Source organism: Gopherus evgoodei, chromosome 5 (assembly GCF_007399415.2).
Source record: "Gopherus evgoodei ecotype Sinaloan lineage chromosome 5, rGopEvg1_v1.p, whole genome shotgun sequence".
NCBI lineage: Eukaryota > Metazoa > Chordata > Testudines > Testudinidae > Gopherus > Gopherus evgoodei.
Window position 1 is genome coordinate 1420700 of NC_044326.1, and position 17996 is coordinate 1438695.

The following is a 17996-nucleotide window of genomic DNA, read 5'->3' on the forward strand; positions in this document are numbered from 1 at the left end:
TGCCTCTGACCGGGGGAATCTATAGCACACCCAGGACAATCCTCATTTTGTTTCTCTCTCAGGCAGTGCTTGATGATTCTGTGCACAGCTGCTCGCACCATTGCACAGATCATGGTTTTACGGTTATGAACTTGCACAGGGTTAATACCAAATTTCTCCCTCAACTTTAGATAGTACAGGCCTATAGAATAAGCATCCCCCTGCTTCGGCATTCTGTCGAGCATCTGGCTTTGGGTCTGGGCCAAAACAGATTGGGCCCAATCCACTTAGCCCTTCGGAGCTGTCGGTGTCCAGAACCGGAGAGTCCTCTGACGAATCATCGCTCAGCTGCTGAAAAACGTACAGTAAGAAATACGTGTAAGGCATCTTTGTACTTTTTCATAACATGCTTTAAAAACCTTTTACACCATGTGTCAAGGGACCCCTTCTGCATGCAGCTTTTAGAAACAACAAACGACAACAAATGCAATATGTCTCTGCAGGCTGATCCAAAAGGCTCTAGCCAACCAAGCACCAGTGATCGGGTCCCTGCCAAACCATCCCTTGAACGTTCTTACATACAACTGTCAAAGTCAGACTTAATTCATTCTACTTCTACAATATACTTCATTCTACTTTCACACAACATACCAGTGCCTCATCTCCGTACAGCCCTTTGTTTGATTCGTTTGGGCTCTCCTGGCCGGGGTCCGGAGTCTCAAACAAATCTCGGCCCAGCGGTCTGGCCTCATGTTTCTCCACCACGTCATTCTTGTGGGTACAGGCATCATTAGCTATCCCTGTTTCCCCGCTCCCATGACCCATCTCAAACACTCTTCAGGTCCCATAGCAGCGACCACAGAACGTCTCTTCACGACAGGCTGGACTGCCGGTGTTGGCCAGGGCCTTCTAGGTGCAGCCATCTTTCGTCATCAGACCTGTTTAAAGAGAAGCTCCTCCTTATCTTATCTTACCTCTGATCCACTGGCTCACAAAGGCTGTTTTTGCTAACGGGCTTTGCTGAAGAAGCACGCTGCTTGAAATTGTCCTAACTAAGAAGTGACCAAGGTTAGTCTAAAACATAGGGGAAAACTCTTTTATCATTACAAATTACTTTCATAAACAGGTTCGCTGTGTTTTTAACCCTGGGATGTTTCTGCATGCACACTTTTTACTGAAATGTAAACGTGCTAAATGAAGGAATGTGTCTTCAGACAGGCTTCTCTTTTCAAGCGTTTATTCCTTTACAAAACTTAATATCACTTTTCACTTGTATTTGTTAAAAAGCGGGGGAAGAAGCAACCTTCTTATCTCTGATCCACTGACTCACAGCTGCTTTTATTGCTAACAGTGGCTTTGCTGAAAAAGCATGTGTCACGGAGTGTGGGGGAGATAGGGCCCTGCACCCCCCTCTTCCTGCAATTCACCATGACTCTGAGTTTGCCGGCCAGTAAAACAGAAGGTTTATTAGACGACAGGAATGCAGTACAAAACAGAGCTTGTAGGTACAGAAAACAGGACCCCTCAGTGAGGTCCATCTTGGGGGCAGGGAGCCCAGACTCCAGTTCTGGGCCTCCCTCCATTTCCTCAGCCAGCTCCAAACTGAAACTCCCTCCAGCCATCCCACCCACCCCAGCCCCTTCTCCAGCCTTTGTCCAGTTTCCCAGACAGAAGGTGTCACCTGGCCCCAACTCCCTCCTGGGCTCACGTTACATGCTCATGTATCATCCCTTAAGTGAAGTCACACCCTGATGTCCCACCACCATCCAGCACCAATGCACACAGTACCAGTAACCCCCCACGCAAAATTAGCAGGTCAATACTCACTACTCCGTCACACCACACTGCTTCAAATTGTCCTTACTAAAAAATGACCAACATTAGTCTAAAACAGAGGGGAAAACTTTTTTATCACTAAAAATTACTTCTATAAACAGGTTCTCTGTGTTTTTAGCACTGGGATGTTTCTGCACACTCACTTTTTATTGAAATGCATATTCAAAAGTGCTAAATAAGGGACGTGTCTTCATATAGGCTTGTCTTTTGAAGTGTTTATTCCTTTTCAAGACTTCATATGTCTTTCACTTCTATTTCTTAAAAAAGTGGGGGAAGAAGCAATTTTCTCCTCTCAGATCCACTGGCTCACGGACACTGTTATTGCTGCTACTTCAAATTGTCCTCACTAAAAGCAGAGGGAAAAGCTTTTAAAAACTTTTTGTTAGCAAGAGTTTGTGGGTTTAACCCTGGGCTGTTTCTGCATGCTCATTTTTTATCAAAACACTAGCAAAAGTGCTAAATAAAGGGCTGTCTCCTCATACAGGCTTGTCTTTTCAAGTGATTATTCCTTTACAAAACTGAATATCACTTTTACATGTTTTTGTTAAAAAGTGGGGGGGGGAAGCTGACTTCTTATCTCTGATCCACTTACTCACCAGACACTATTTTTGCTCACAGTGGCTTTGCTGCCACTTCAAATTGTCCTCACTAAAAAATGACCAATGTTAGTCTAAAACATAATGGAAAACTTTAAAAAATTGTTTGTTACTAAGGGCTTATGGTTTTAACCTTTATGAAAGCCCCTATGTAAAAAGGCAACATGAAAAGAAAGATGCTTGGGATCTGTTTTTTTAGTTAAGAATAAAGCAGTTAAAGGGGGTGGGAGAGGGAGATGGCTCTTGTTTAAAAACCTTAGGACTATCGGATTGGTTCAGGAAAATGTACTTTATGACCCAGCTGTAGAACAGCATCTGATTGGTCCGATCCAAAGGTGGAGACAACTATCCTGAGGGGCTGTGAACCTGGGAAGCTGCGTCTTTCTTCAGGAACAGTTGGAAGGGTAAGATCTCTCTCTCTCTCTCTCTCTGACTCAACCACGTGCTGTTTATCTTTGCCATTTGCAAAGGGGCTTTCTTTTCCCTTTTTCTGTCCTGTTCTCTCTTTTAACCTATGTTTCTCTTTTATTTATCTCTTTTTAAATGCTCTTTTCTTATCCGATCTTTGTATTTAATAGTTTAAATGATTCTTTCTTAACCAACCTTTAAATTTTTACCGTGAGCTTACTAAATAGTCTCTGCCTTAGTAAATGCCCTGTTTTGCCATGTGTTCTTTTTAACCTACTTTTCAATATTATTTAATATTTTTAAATGCTCTTTCTTAACCTCTCCTATATTTAATACACCTTTTACATTTCTCGCAAATATTTTTATTCTTTAATAATATCCCAAACTAATCCTTGCCTCTATTCTTCCAAACTATCCCTTTAAAAACAAAAATCTTTATTTTTCTTTAATTTCTCTTTCTATTCTTTAATAACACATCAATCTAGGCCTTTAAAATCATCTCTTCTTACTAAACATAACCAAAGAATCTTTCTTTCCTTTTTCCCACTCTAACACTTACCAAAGCTTTCTTTTATTAACCTTTAAGCTCTCTCACTCTCTTCTTTCACCCTTTTTCTCTAAACAATCAACCAAATGTTTCAGAGCACAAGCACGCAACATTCCACCTATACTAACAATAAATAATCAAACTTTTTTTTTTCAAAATGGCCAACGGCACCAAACCTTCACAACAAAAGAAACGAGAACGGAGAGCGGGACATAAGTCCTAAATCAGGTGTGGAAACCGGTTAAAAAATACATGGTGATGAATACTAACGAGGTATATACTACTCTCAGCCCAGTCTGTCCACGGGCCTGCTTACAAATCCACCTGAAAAGCAGAGTGCAGTTGGCATCATTCCACAAATTCCGGTTGATTGGATACATGTCAACACAGTCTTCTCTGCTTCCTATCTTCTGATCCCAGTTGTCTGGCTGATTGTGCACCCAGAACCTACGGATCAGAGTGTTAATGTCTCAGTGAAGAACCACAGCCAACTTTCCTGAGCTCAGTTCTGCTCTGTGGACTCTGTTGTTGGCAGGGGAACAAGACACCCAGCAGTGACGCGGTGAAGCGATGCACCCCCCGGCCACCCCTCACAGTTCTCCACAGCATTTGTGGCCATGGTAATGGAGGGCTTCTGACGGCTGGGGGTAGCAACTGCCCTGTGCCTGACAGGCCAGCAAAGAGCCAAAGTCAGTGTGTGGCTCCAAATGCTGAGCAGCAGCAACTCACATCTCAGTGCAGTGATAGACCCAGGCCAGTTGGGTACAGCAGAATAACCGAAGGCAGATATACTGGCCACTGGATTAACAGTTTTCTGTTCCCTGACTGACCAGAGCAGGGGCTGCTCCAGGCTATTGAGAACACATGACTCTAAGGGTATGTCTACATCTACAATTTTGCAGCGCTGGTTGTTACAGCTGTATTAGTACAGCTGTATAGGGCCAGCGCTGCAGAGTGGCCACACTTACAGCAACCAGCTCTGCAAGTGGTGTTAGATGTGGCCACGCTGCAGCGCTGTTGGGCGGCTTGCAGGGGGGTTCGGGGAACACGAGAGCAAACCGCGGGGAAGGAGACCTGCTTGCAGGGGGGTTCGGGGAACGCAAGAGCAAACCGCGGGGAAGCAGGTCTCTTTCCCCGCGGTGTGCTCTCGCGTTCCCCAAACCCCCCTGCAAGCAGGTCTCCTTCCCCGCGGTTTGCTCTGGTGTTCCCCGAGCCCCCCTGCAAGCAGGTCTCCTTCCCCACGGTTTGCTCTCGCGTTCCCCAAACCCCCTGCAAGCAGGTCTCCTTCCCCGCGGTTTGCTCTCGCGTTCCCCGAACCACCCTGCAAGCAGGTCTCTTTCCCCGCGGTTTGCTCTCGCGTTCCCCGAACCCCCGTGCAAGCAGGTCTCCTTCCCCGCGGTTTGCAGGGGGGTTCGGGGAACGCGAGAGCAAACCGCGGGGAAGGAGACCTGCTTGATTACCAGAGAGGCTTCCTCAGGTATGCTGGGATACCTGCTTATTCCACGGAGGTCAAGAAAAACGCTGGTGAGTGTCTACACCTGATGACCAGCGCTGGTTATCCAGCGCTGGATCCTCTACACCCGAGGCTCGACCGGGTGTACGGCCAGCGCTGCAAACAGGGAGTTGCAGCGCTGGTAATGCCCTGCAGATATGTACACCTCCTAAGTTGCAGGGCTGTAACCCCCTCACCAGCGCTGCAACTTTGTGGTGTAGACAAGGCCTAATTAACCTGCAAAGAGTCAGGTGAGGCTAGTAAGTTAATGTGACCACCTGACTCTATTAAGGCCCTGCTGATACTGTAAAAAGGGCTCACTCCAGTCCGGCAGGGGAGAGCCAGGGAGCTAGAGGAGAGGAAGTGCGGCTGAAGGGCTGGTTAATGAAGACACCCTCAAACCATCGTTAAAGGATCCCTAAGGTTAGGGTGAAGAAGGGAAAGGCAGGAGAGCTGTGGAGAAGTGGCCCAGGGAAATGCAGCAACTCTGGCAGTGAAAGGTTGGCTGCCAACAGCTGCTGCCATTAGGGTCCCTGGGCCGGAACCCGGAGTAGAGGGTGGGCCTGGGTTCCCCCCAACCCACCACTACAGGAACATCTCCTGGGAGGGGAAGTCAGGCCCCTATCAGGACAGGAGGCTAAACTGTTCTGAAATAAGCCCCCAGGGACAGCAGAGACTGTGGGAGTTCTCTCCACCTCCTTGCTGGCCTATGATGAAAAGGGCTCAGTAGACTGTAACCCTGGCCCTGGAGAGAGAAGGGCTACGTGGAGGGTCACAGTGAGCCACTGAGGCTCGCTTAAACAGCCCAGAAGCGCAGGATCCATGGGGGCAAGGTCAGAGCTTTGCCACAGTGCCCAGAACCAGAGCAGGTGGCACAGCACGTCCCAGGCACCCCCAAGATGGGAACGCAGGAACGGGAAGAGAGGGCAGCGGGGGTCAGTCAGTAACTTCTCCCTGGCCCTGCTTACGGGCCTCGCCCACAGCCCACTGAGGTCACTGCACCGACTGCAGCTGGCTCCGGCCATGTCCCCGGCCCCACAGCCTCCCCTTGCCCAGCCCGACAGAGGGGAGAGCGCAGGGCAGTCCCAAGGAGAGCGGGAACCTGCCTCATCCCACGACTTCCTTTCTTGTGAAAAGTAATAGAGGTTCTCACCGTAAAACCTCCATCCCCTGGAGAGCTTTGTCAGCACATCACCTAAGAGCAGAGACTGAGGTGAGACGCCCGGGCTAAAGTCACAGGGACACACGCAGGGAGCTCAGGTTTTCTAGTCCTGCATTTCCCCTGCTCTTCAGCTGCCCCCAGACGAGGAAACTTCTGAATCCTGATTCTCCAGCTCACAATAAGTAACTTTCATGGCCCAAGGAAGGATCCCAAAGAGCTCTGCAGAAAGCAGACACCATGGGGTCACTCCCCCAGCACTGAAATGCAGCTGCATCTGGGCTGGAGCATGGGCGCTGGTCCCAGTGCAGAGCAGCATGGCTGTAATGGGAAAGGGGAGACTCACTGTTCAGCTGAGCTGGGAGGGAAAATTCAGGATGGGGAATGTAGCTGCCCAAGGTAGAAGATCTCCTGGTTTTGTATCAACAATTTTCGTTTATCATAAGTGGTGAAGGTCTCGGGTCTTTTGTACTTTGGCACCTCCCACAGCACTAGCGGCGCGAGCTAATGGCTGAGGCCCAGATCAGACAGGCAGCGGGTGCGGCAGGCTGAGACTTTCAGGGAGACGAGAATCTGAGAGTTTTGTGTCTGCAAGCAGCTGCCGTTCACCTTGGGGAGACCAAATCCAGAGCACACCGAGCACACTTACTTCTGTCTACACATAGATCCTGGCTCGAATGCAGCTCTAGTCTTCTCCCTTTAATGTGCAGGGGAGACACAGTCTTCGGGCTTTGCCCTGTGATTCGCCCCTTGGCTGCCTTGCAGGGAGGAGCCCAGCATCCTGGGATGCTGTAGAAAGGCCCTTCTGAGCACACTGCTGCTGTCAGCCCCACTTTTCTCCTGCAAAGAATTATTTCCCCTCATTTCACTGCCTCGTTGTATTCATATTTCAAAAGTTGTTTCAGTTTTCTTTTCTCACTTAAAAATACTCCTTTGGGCCTGGACTTCATAACCCCTAAACTTCCCTCTCAAGAAATGCTTAGGCAGGGGGGAAATCCTGCTCCCAGACCTCTCTGACAGGATGCCTGCCTGGCACTAGAGTCACTCCTGATTTAGGGAGGGTCGCTTTTCAGATTCTCACTCTAAATGTTGATTCAAGCAGGCTGCAGGTTCTTAAAGGCCTTCCACAGGCTAAAAATCCCAAGAAGAGGTGATGCTATTTGTGTAGAGGTGGTCAAAAAAGCAAACAGGATGTTAGGAATCATTAAAAAAGGGATAGAGAATAAGACAGAGAATATATTACTACCCTGATATAAATCAACGGTACGCCCACATCTTGAATACTGCGTACGGATGTAGTCTCCTCATCTCAAAAAAGATATACTGGCACTAGAAAAGGTTCAGAAAAGGGCAACAAAAATGATCAGGGGTTTGGAGAGGGTCTCGTATGAGGAGAGATTAAAGAGGCTAGGACTTTCCAGCCTGTAAAAGAGGAGACTAAGGGGGGATATGATAGAGATATATAAAATTATGAGTGATGTGGAGAAAGTGGATAAGGAAAGGTTATTTACTTATTCCCATAATACAGGAACTGGGGGTCACCAAATGAGATTAATAGGCAGCAGGTTTAAAACAAATAAAAGGAAGTTCTTCTTCATGCAGCGCACAGTCAACTTGTGGAACTCCTTGCCTGAAAAGGTTGTGAAGGCTGGGACTATAACAGGGCTTAAAAGAGAACTGGATAAATTCATGGAGGTTAAGTCCATAAATGGCTATTAGCCAGGATGGGTAAGGAATGGTGTCCCTAGACTCTGTTTGTCAGAGGATGGAGATGGATGGCAGGAGAGAGATCACTTGATCATTGTCTGTTAGTGAGCACCTGGCATTAGCCACTGTTGGAAGACAAGACACAGGGCTAGATAGGGAGGCCAGGATAGCTCAGGGGTTTGAGCATTGACCTGCTAAACCCAGAGTTGTGAGCTCAGTCCTTGAGGGAAGCACTGCAGCACTGGCAGTACTTGGCCCCACTAGTGAAGGCAGCAGGCTGGACTCAATGACCTTTCAAGGTCCCTTTTAGAGATAGGATATCTCCCTTTATTTAATTTAATGGACCTTTGGTCTGACCCAGTATGGCTGTTCTTATGTTATGTTATGTTCTTATTTTAGATTAAGTGTTGGTGAGTTGGGAGGGCCTCCAGAGAAGAACTGGCTGTAGGGGACAACCTTGGTTCGCATGATCATGAGCTAATTCAGTTTCAACTAAACAGAAGGATAAACAAAACTAGGTCTGCAAGTAGGGGCCTTGATTTTATAATGGGAAACTTCAAAATATTAAGGCAATTAACAAGGGGAATGGACTGGGCTGAAGAACTCAAGGATCTGAAAGTGGAGGACGCTTAGAATATCTTTCAGTCCAAGTTGCAGAAGCTCTCTGAAGCCTGCATCCCAAGCAAGGGGAAAAACTTCCTAGGGAAGGGTTGCGCATCAGGCTGGATGAACAAGCATCTCACAGAGATGATTAGGAGACAGCAGAAATCCTACAAAGAATAGAAGATGGGATGGATCAGCAAGGAAAGCCACGTCTTGGAGATCAGAAAGTGCAGGGAAACTATAGACCTTTTAGTCTGAGCTCAGTTGTATGCTAGGTCTTTTAACTAATTTGGAAGGAGAAAATAGTTAGTGGCATAGAGATTAATGGTAAATGGGATGAAATATAACATGATTTTACAAAAGGTAGATCATGCCAGACCAGCCTTCTCTTTCTTTGAGAAGATAACTGATTTTTTAGACAAAGGAAATGTGGTAGATCTCATCTATCTGGATTTCAGGGTATTTGATACAGTTCCAAATGGGAAATTATGAGTCAACTTGGAGAAGATGGGGATTAATATTGCTGTTAATCCCTACGTGCATGACCTTGCACTTTGCACTACTGAATTTCATCCCATTTCTACTACTCCAGGGGTCAAGGTTGTCCAGCTCTACTCGTATGGTATTGCGGTCCTCCTCCACGCTGGCAACACCTCTCAACTCTGTGTCATCTGCAGATTTCATTAGCGCATTCCCCCTTTTGGTGCCAAGGTCATTAATGAAAATGTTAAATAAGATTTGTTCCAAGCCTGATTCCTGAGGAACTCCACAAGTAACCTCCCTCCAGCCTGACAGTTCACCTTTGAGCATGACCTGTTGTAGTCTCCCATTTAACTGGGCCCTGATCCACCTGTCAATGGGATCGGGAAGGAATTTTCCCCAAAATCAGATTGGCGAGACCCTGGGTTTTTTTGCTGTCCTCTGCAGCCTGGGGCGTGGGTCACTTGCAGGTCTGAATTAGTGTAAATAGTGGATTCTCTGTAACTTGAAGGCTTTAGATCATGGTTTGAGGACTTCAGTAACTCAGCCAAAGGTTATGGGACTATTACAGGAGTGGGTGGGCGAGGTTCTGTGGCCTGCAGGAGGTCAGTTACGATCATGATGGGCCCTTCTGGCTGTAAGGTCTATGAGACCTGTCTCTGCCTCAGTTCTCCACCTGTAAAACAGGGGGAGGAGACTTCTCTATTTCACAGGAGTGTCGTGTGACATTAAGTAATATATTAAAGGCTGTGAGGTGCTCAGATACTGCTGTGAAAGGATCCAAAGATGTCTGATGGATGGAAAGCAGGAAAGATATCGCAGACAGCATTTAGATCACAGGTCTGCTGATGATGCACAAGCTGGAAGAGAAGCTGGTTGCCTGGGGCATCGCTATGTTGGCCCTGCAGCGCTAAGGGAGTGAAAGGCTGATTTTTAGAGACAGATGCTCTGCAGGTGTAAATCAAAGTAGCTCCTCTGAAGTCAGATTGACACCATCTGAGCACCAGGCCATTAGCCTTGCAAGCCCGGATCCTCAGAGGCATTTGGGCTCCCGGTTTCCATTGAAATCACTGGGAGTTTGGGGCCTGAACACTTCTAAGGGTCTGGGCCTCCAGTTAGCAGACAGGCCCCTGAGACACACCAGGAACGAAGCTATCAGGATTTGCACTTAGCCAGTCACAGTGCCCAGAAGCTGCACCCAGGTCCTGCTTTCCATAGCGCTAGGTGCTGCACAAACACAGAAGAAAATGAGGTCATAGAATCCCAGAACCATCGGGTGAGAAGGGACTGCAGGGGCATCTAGTCTAACCCCTGCCAAGATGCAAGATTTGCTGTGTCTGAAACATCCCAAACAGACATCTCCAGCCTTCTTTTGAAAACCTCCCTTGAAGGGGCTTCCACGACCCCCTGAGGTGTCTCTTCCTGAGATTTCATCTCAATCTGTTATGCTGGAGTTATGACGGTGTAACATAACCAACCAAGAGCTCCAAATGGGGCCCTGGCTTTGCCAGTGTCCCTCCTCAGGAGGGAAGCTGTCCAAGATTAAAATAAAAGAAGTCATAGAGAACAGGCTCATGGTCGGAGCATGTTCCTTCTCTGGGCGTGGCTGGTCTCCAGCCACAGTTCGGTTCAGTCTCTGACCTGTAGACATGTGATTTCTAGATCTCCAGGCACAGAGCAAGCTGCAAGCGGTTGAAGAAGCGGTGCAGAAGCTCCAAGTCTCTCTGCAGCCTGACGACGCCTTGGATGTGTCAGCAGAGGGATTGGACAGTAAGTCGCAGGAGGAGGGTCTTAGGCACGAGGGTCAGTTCCTGCCTATAGGGATGGTGGGTGCCTGGAATCCTCCTGCTCCCCTCCATAGACTTCCCTGCCAGGTGGTCCTGTCCCCTGTCTAATGAGCTGCTGCTCTGCACCTTCCTCTGCCAACGGAGGCTCTGTTCCCAGGGACGGGTGGCTGCTCCAGGCTCCCTCCTAGCTCCCTTCCTGGCAGTGGCAGGCTGGCTGCATCCCCCCATGCTCCTACGCAGGATGCCTAGTGGTCAACATCTTCTGTCCTTTCACTGTTGCTCCCTTCGCTCCGTAGTTTTCACCTTGGCCCCTGTATTGTCAGGGTTGCATTGGCGGGAAAGACGGATGCAGCTCATGAGACATACAGGGCCGAATTCAGACCCTGGTGTAGGCAGGACGTCAGTGGAGCTGCACTCATGGGTCTCAATTTGCCCCCCAGTCCCTGAGCCCCCCCTGTGCAGCTCCAATAATTTGGGTACCTGCCACAGTCCCATTGCTGGGGGCAGAGCGCCCCCTTGTGTCACATCTCACAAGTGTCTGTCTGTCTGGCACAGGGCTGCACATACAAACCCCTCCATGGATCCGGTTATTCAGCGTCCAGTCAGAAAATGGGCCTGAACTGAACCCTGGCACAGAACTCGCCTGAACGCTGGGCTGTTCAAAATCCCGGCCTGGAGCCCAGGGCCAGGGCTCGGAGCCATGGATGTTCTTGCACCCCCAGGTCTGCCCCATGCTGCAGGGGACCCACTCACAGCTCACAAGGTGGGAGCGATTGGGAAGAGGTGGCTGGGGAGATTGGGGGGACAGGGCTAGAATTCAGGAGAGCTGGGGGTAATTCTCAGCTCTGCTGCAAACTTCCTGTGTGACCTTGGGCACCTCTCCCTGCACCTCAGTTCCCCTGCAGGGTAATCATCCTTTATTTCTCCCACCTCGAGTCAATTTTGACTGTGAGCTGTTGAGAGCAGGGACTGTCCCCTCCTGTCCGTACAGCGCCTGGCACACAGGGGCCTGCAGGTGCTGCTCTACTGCACGTGCTGATAATCAAGTGTTCTGCATCTCCACTGACGTCGCTGTGACTTTCTTCTAGGTCTGCAGCTATTGGATGAAGCACAGGCAGGAGTCCGGCTGCTGAAAGCCCAGCTGGGTAATGTCAGTGCAGCGTATGGAGAAATCCAGATCCGGCTGGACAACGTCAGTGCAGCGCGAGCAGCAGTGCAAGGTCGCTGCAGTAAGTACTAGCTGCAGTGCTGGCTGGTGCCGTTTCTGCTGGTGCTGAGGATGAACGGAGGATTTCAGGCTCCCAGGCTGACAACACAGCGACTTTCTCCAGCACCGAGTTCTCTTCCATTGAAAATCACCGGTGGCTGCACCTGTGCCCACACCGTGGTGATCAGTGTGGAGTTAAATTACACCCTAGGCCTCGTTAGCCTAATGGGAGCACCAGCTATCAGCTCTTCTTAGACGCTCCAAACCTGTCGGCTCACAGACAAAAAGTGCTCCTGGCATTTCAGCGTATGGGGCGTTACTTTCAGAACCATCGCTGAGCCAGTGCCCCCGGCAGGGTGTTCGGGGATGTGCCAAAGTGAAAAGACCCAAGACCTTCACCACTTATGATCAATGAAAATTGTTGGTTCAGAATTAGGGGATGTTCCACCTTGGGCAGCTACATTCACCCCCATCTGAACTCCCCCTGCCAGCTCAGCTGAACTGTGAGTCTCCCCTTTCCCATTACAGCCGTGCTGCTCTGCACTGGGACCAGCGCCCATGCTCCAGCCCAGATGCAGCTGCATTTCAGTGCTGTGGGAGTGACCCCGTGGTGTCTGCTTTCTGCAGCGCTCTTTGGGATCCATCATATGACACAGAAGATACTTATTGTGATGCTGGAGAATCAGGATTCAGAAGTTCCCTGGGCTGGGGGCAGCTGAAGGGCAGGGGAAATGCAGCACTAGAAACTCTGGGCTCCCTGCGTTTGTCCCTGTGACTTTAGCCCTGTCATAAACAGATAGTTAAGGGTTAATGTCTCTTTTACCTGTAAAAGGGTTAACAAACAGTGAACCGGATACACCTGACCAGAGGACCAATCAGGAAACAAGATACTTTCAAATCTCGGTGGAGGGAGGCCTTTGTTTGTGTTTTTTGGGTTATGCTTTGTTCTCTCTGGGTCCTGAAAGGGACTAGACGTGCAACCAGGTTTCTTGCCAATCTCCCTGCTACAGTCTCATATATATTGAAAATAGTGAGTATTAAGTAGAAAAGGCGGTTATAGTCTTTTGATTGTTTTCTGTATTTGCAAATGTGTATTTTGCTGGAAGTATTTTAAATTGTATTTTGCTGGGAGGAGGCTTCTCTCTAGTGTCTTAAGCTGAAAGACCCTGTAACTTTTACCATCTAAATTGCAGAGACAACTTTTACTTTTTTTTCTTTCTTTTTATTAAAAGTTTTGCTTTTTAAGACCTGTTTGATTTTTAACCCTTGTTGAGGCTCAAGGGAATTGAGTCTGTACTTACCAGGGAATTGGTGGGAGACACGAAGAGAGAAGGGAGCAGGGGAAAGGTGGAATCCCTTTGTTTTAGATTCATGGAGCTTAAATCTGTCTATCTCTCCAGGATAGCCCAGGGAGGGAAAGCCTGGGAGGGGGAGAGAGGGGGGAGAAAAAACCTGATTTCTCTGTGTTGTGATTCAAGGAGTTTGAATCACGGTGATCTCCTAGTGTACACAGGGCGGGAAAGATCTGGGAGGAAGAAAGGAGGGGGAGGGGAAATGGTTTATTCTCCTTGGTTGTGAGACTCAAGGAATTTGGGTCTTGGGCTCCCCAGGGAAGGTTTTTGGGGGGACCAGAGTGCCCCAAAACACTATATTCTTGGGTGGTGGCAGCTTATCAGATCTAAGCTGGTAATTAAGCTTAGAGGAATTCATGCTGGTACCCCATCTTTTGGACTCTAAGGTTCAGATTGGGGAATTATACCATGACAAGCCCGGTGTCTCACCACAGTCTCTGCTCCTAGGTGACGTGCAGAAAAAGCTCTCCAGGGGCTGGAGGTTTTACGGTGAGAACCTCTATTACTTTTCACAAGAATGGAAGTCGTGGGATGAGGCAGGTTCCCGCTCTCCTTGGGACTGCCCTGCGCTCTCCCCTCTGTCGGGCTGGGCAAGGGGAGGCTGTGGGGCCGGGGACATGGCCGGAGCCAGCTGCAGTCGGTGCAGTGACCTCAGTGGGCTGTGGGCGAGGCCCGTAAGCAGGACCAGGGAGAAGTTACTGACTGACCCCCGCTGCCCTCTCTTCCCGTTCCTGCGTTCCCATCTCGGGGGTGCCTGGGACGTGCTGTGCCACCTGCTCTGGTTCTGGGCAATGAGATCCGAGTTGCTGCTGCTCAGCATTTGGAGCCACACACTGACTTTGGCTCTTTGCTGGCCTGTCAGGCGCAGGGCAGTTGCTACTCCCGGCCATCAGAAGCCCTTCGTTACCATGGTCACAAGAGCTGTGGAGAACTCTGAGCGGTGGCCGGGGGGGGGGGGTGCATCGCTTCACAACGTCACTGCTGGGTGTCTTGTTCCCCTGCCAACAACAGAGTCCACAGAGCAGAACTGAGCTCAGGAACTGGCTGTGGTTCTCCTCTGAGACATTAACACTCTGATCCGTAGGTTCTGGGTGCACAATCAGCCAGACAACTGGGATCAGAAGATAGGAAGCAGAGAAGACTGTGTTGACATGTATCCAATCAACCGGAATTTGTGGAATGATGCCAACTGCACTCTGCTTTTCAGGTGGATTTGTAAGCAGGTCCATGGACAGGCTGGGTTGTGAGTAGTATATACCTCGCTAGTATTCATCACCATGTATTTTTTAACTGGTTTCCACACCCCATTTAGGACTTATGTCCCACCCTCCATTCTCGTTTCTTTTGCTGTGAAGGTTTGGTGCTGCTGGCCATTTTGAAAAAAAAAAGTTTGATTATTTATTGTTTGTATACGGGGAAATGTTACGTGCTTGTGCTCTGAAACATTTGGTTGATTGTTTAGAGAAAAAAGTTGAAAGAAGAGAGTGAGAGAGCTTAAAGGTTAATAAAAGAAAGCTTTGGTAAGTGTTAGAGGGGGGAAAAGAAAAGAAAGATTGTTTGGTTAGGTTTAGTAAGGAGAAATGATTTTAAAGGCCGAGACTGATGTGTTATTAAAGATTAGAAAGATAACTTAAAGAAAATAAAGATTTTTGTTTATAAAGGGATAGTTTGGAAGAATAGATTCAAGGACTAGTTTGGGATGTGATTAAAGAATAAAAATATTTGAGAGAAATGTAAAAGGTGTATTAAATATAGGGGAGGTTAAGAAAGAGCATTTAAAAATATTAAATAATATTGAAAAATAGGTTAAAAAAGAACACATGGCAAAACAGGGCATTTACTAAGGCAGAGACTATTTAGTAAGCTCATGGTAAAAATTTAAAGGTTAGTTAAGAAAGAACCATTTAAACTATTAAATACAAGGATCGGTTAAGAAAAGAGCATTTAAAAAGAGATAAATAAAAGAGAAACATATAAAGGTAGGTTAAAGAGAGAACAGGACAGGAAAAGGGAAAAGAAAGTCCCTTTGCAAATGGCAAAGATAAACAGCACATGCTTGAGTCTGAAAGAGAGAGAGAGAGAGAGAGAGCGAAAGAGAGAGATCTTACCCTTCCAACTGTTCCTGAAGAAAGAGGCAACTTCCCAGGTTCACAGCCCCTCAGGATAGTTGTCGCCACCTTTGGATCAGACCAATCAGATGCTGTTCTACAGCTGGGTCATAAAGTACATTTTCCTGAACCAATCTGATAGTCCTAAGGTTTTTAAACAAGAGCCATCCCCTTCCCCCACCCCCTTTAACTGCCTTATTTTTAGTTAAAAAAACAGATCCCAAGCATCTTTCCCGCCATGTTGCCCTTTTACATAGGGGCTTTCATAAAGGTTAAAACCATAAGCCCTTAGTAACAAACAGTTTTTAAAAGTTTTCCATTATGTTTTAGACTAACATTGGTCATTTTTTAGTGAGGACAATTTGAAGTGGCAGCAAAGCCGCTGTGAGCAAAAATAGCGTCTGGTGAGTCAGTGGATCAGATAAGAAGGCAGCTTTCCCGCCCCCACCCCACTTTTTAACAAAAGCATGTAAAAAGTGATATTAAGTTTTGTAAAGGAATAATCACTTGAAAAGACAAGCCTGTATGAAGAGACAGCCCTTTATTTAGCACTTTTGCTTGTGTTTTGATAAAAAATGAGCATGCAGAAATACCCGAGGCTTAAACCCACAAAGCCTTGCTAACAAAAAGTTTGTAAAAGCTTTTCCCTCTGCTTTCAGTGAGGACAATTTGAAGCAGCAGCAAAAACAGTGTCCGTGAGCCAGTGGATCCGAGAGAAGAAGGCTGCTTCTCCCCCCACCTTTTTAACAAATAGAAGTGAAAGACATATGAAGTCTTGTAAAGCAATAAACACTTTAAAAGACAAGCCTATATGAAGACACATCCCTTACTTAGCACTTTTGAATATGCATTTCAATAAAAAGTGAGTGTGCAGAAACATCCCAGTGTTAAAAACACAGAGATCCTGTTTATAAAAGTAATTTATAGTGATAAAAAAGTTTTCCCCTCTGTTTTAGACTTATGTCGATCATTTTTAGTAAGGACAATTTGAAGCAGTGCGGTGTGATGGAGCAGTGAGTGGATGAGTATTGACCTGGTAATGTTGTGTGGGGGGTTTACTGGTACTGTCTGCATTGGTGCTGGATGGTGGTGGAACATCAGGGTGTGACTTCACTTAAGGGATGATACATGAGCATGTAACCTGAGCCCAGAAGGGAGTGGGGGCCAGGTGACACCTTCTGTCTGGGAAACTGGACAAAGGCTGGAGAAGGGGCTGGGATGGGTGGGTGGTTGGGATGGCTGGCGGGAGTTTTAGTTTGGAGCTGGCTGGGGAAATGGAGGGAGGCCCAGAACTGGGGTCTGGACTCCCTGCCTCCCTAGATGGACCTCACTGAGGGGTCCTGTTTTCTGTACCTACAAGCTGTGTTTTGTACTGCATTCCTGTCGTCTAATAAACCTTCTGTTTTATTGGCTGGCTAACTCAGAGTCATGGTGAATTGCAGGAAGAGGGGGGTGCAGGGCCCTATCTCCCCCACACTCCGTGACACATGCTTTTTCAGCAAAGCCACTGTTAGCAAAAGAAGCATCTGTGAGTCAGTGGATCAGAGATAAGAAGGTTGCTTCTTCCCCCACTTTTTAACAAATACAAGTGAAAAGTGATATTAAGTTTTGTAAAGGAATAAACGCTTGAAAAGAGAAGCCTATCTGAAGACACATTCCTTCATTTAGCACGTTTACATTTCAGTAAAAAGTGTGCATGCAGAAACATCCCAGGGTTAAAAACACAGCGAACCTGTTTATGAAAGTAATTTGTAATGATAAAAGAGTTTTCCCCTATGTTTTAGACTAACATTGGTCACTTTTTAGTTTGGACAATTTCAAGCAGCGTGCTTCTTCAGCAAAGCCCCTGTTAGCAAAAACAGCCTTTGTGAGCCAGTGGATCAGAGGTAAGATAAGATAAGGAGGAGCTTCTCTTTAAACAGGTCTGATGACGAAAGATGGCTGCACCTAGAAGGCCCTGGCCAACACCGGCAGTCCTAGCCCTGTCGTGAAGAGACGTTCTACGGTCGCTGCTATGGGACCTGAAGAGTGTTTGAGATGGGTCATGGGAGCGGGGAAACAGGGATAGCTAATGATGCCTGTACCCACAAGAACGACGCGGTGGAGAAACATGAGGCCAGATCGCTGGGCCAAGATTTGTTTGAGACTCCGGACCCCGGCCAGGAGAGCCCAAACGAATCAAACAAAGGGTTGTACGGAGATGAGGCACTGGTATGTTGTGTGAAAGTAGAATGAAGTATATTGTAGAAGTAGAATGAATTAAGTCTGACTTTGACAGTTGTATGTAAGAACGTTCAAGGGATGGTTTGGCAGGGACCCGATCACTGGTGCTCGGTTGGCTAGAGCCTTTTGGATCAGCCTGCAGAGACATATTGCATTTGTTGTTGTTTGTTGTTTCTAAAAGCTGCATGCAGAAGGGGTCCCTTGACACATGGTGTAAAAGGTTTTAAAAGCATGTTATGAAAAAGTACAAAGATGCCTTACACGTATTTCTTACTGTACATTTTTCAGCAGCTGAGCGATGATTCTTCAGAGGACTCTCTGGTTCTGGACACCGACAGCTCCGAAGGGCTAAGTGGATTGGGCCCAATCTGTTTTGGCCCAGACCCAAAGCCAGATGCTCGACAGAATGCTGAAGCACGGGGGATGCTTATTCTATAGGCCTGTACTATCTAAAGTTGAGGAAGAAATTTGGTATTAAGCCTGTGCAAGTTCATAACCGTAAAACCATGATG

The 17996-nt window shown here is 47.6% G+C and overlaps 1 protein-coding gene across 1 annotated transcript in view; it reads left to right on the forward strand.

The window, feature by feature from the left end:
- Window positions 1-15960, forward strand: part of LOC115652851 (C-type lectin domain family 4 member F-like) — a 218493-nt gene extending 202533 nt beyond the window's left edge. The window contains exons 7-8 of the mRNA XM_030565431.1: window positions 14238-14396; window positions 15921-15960. Coding sequence (XP_030421291.1) covers window positions 14238-14396; window positions 15921-15960 — 199 coding nt within the window. The remainder of the gene's footprint in view (window positions 1-14237; window positions 14397-15920) is intronic.
- The last annotated feature ends 2036 nt before the right edge of the window (window positions 15961-17996 follow it).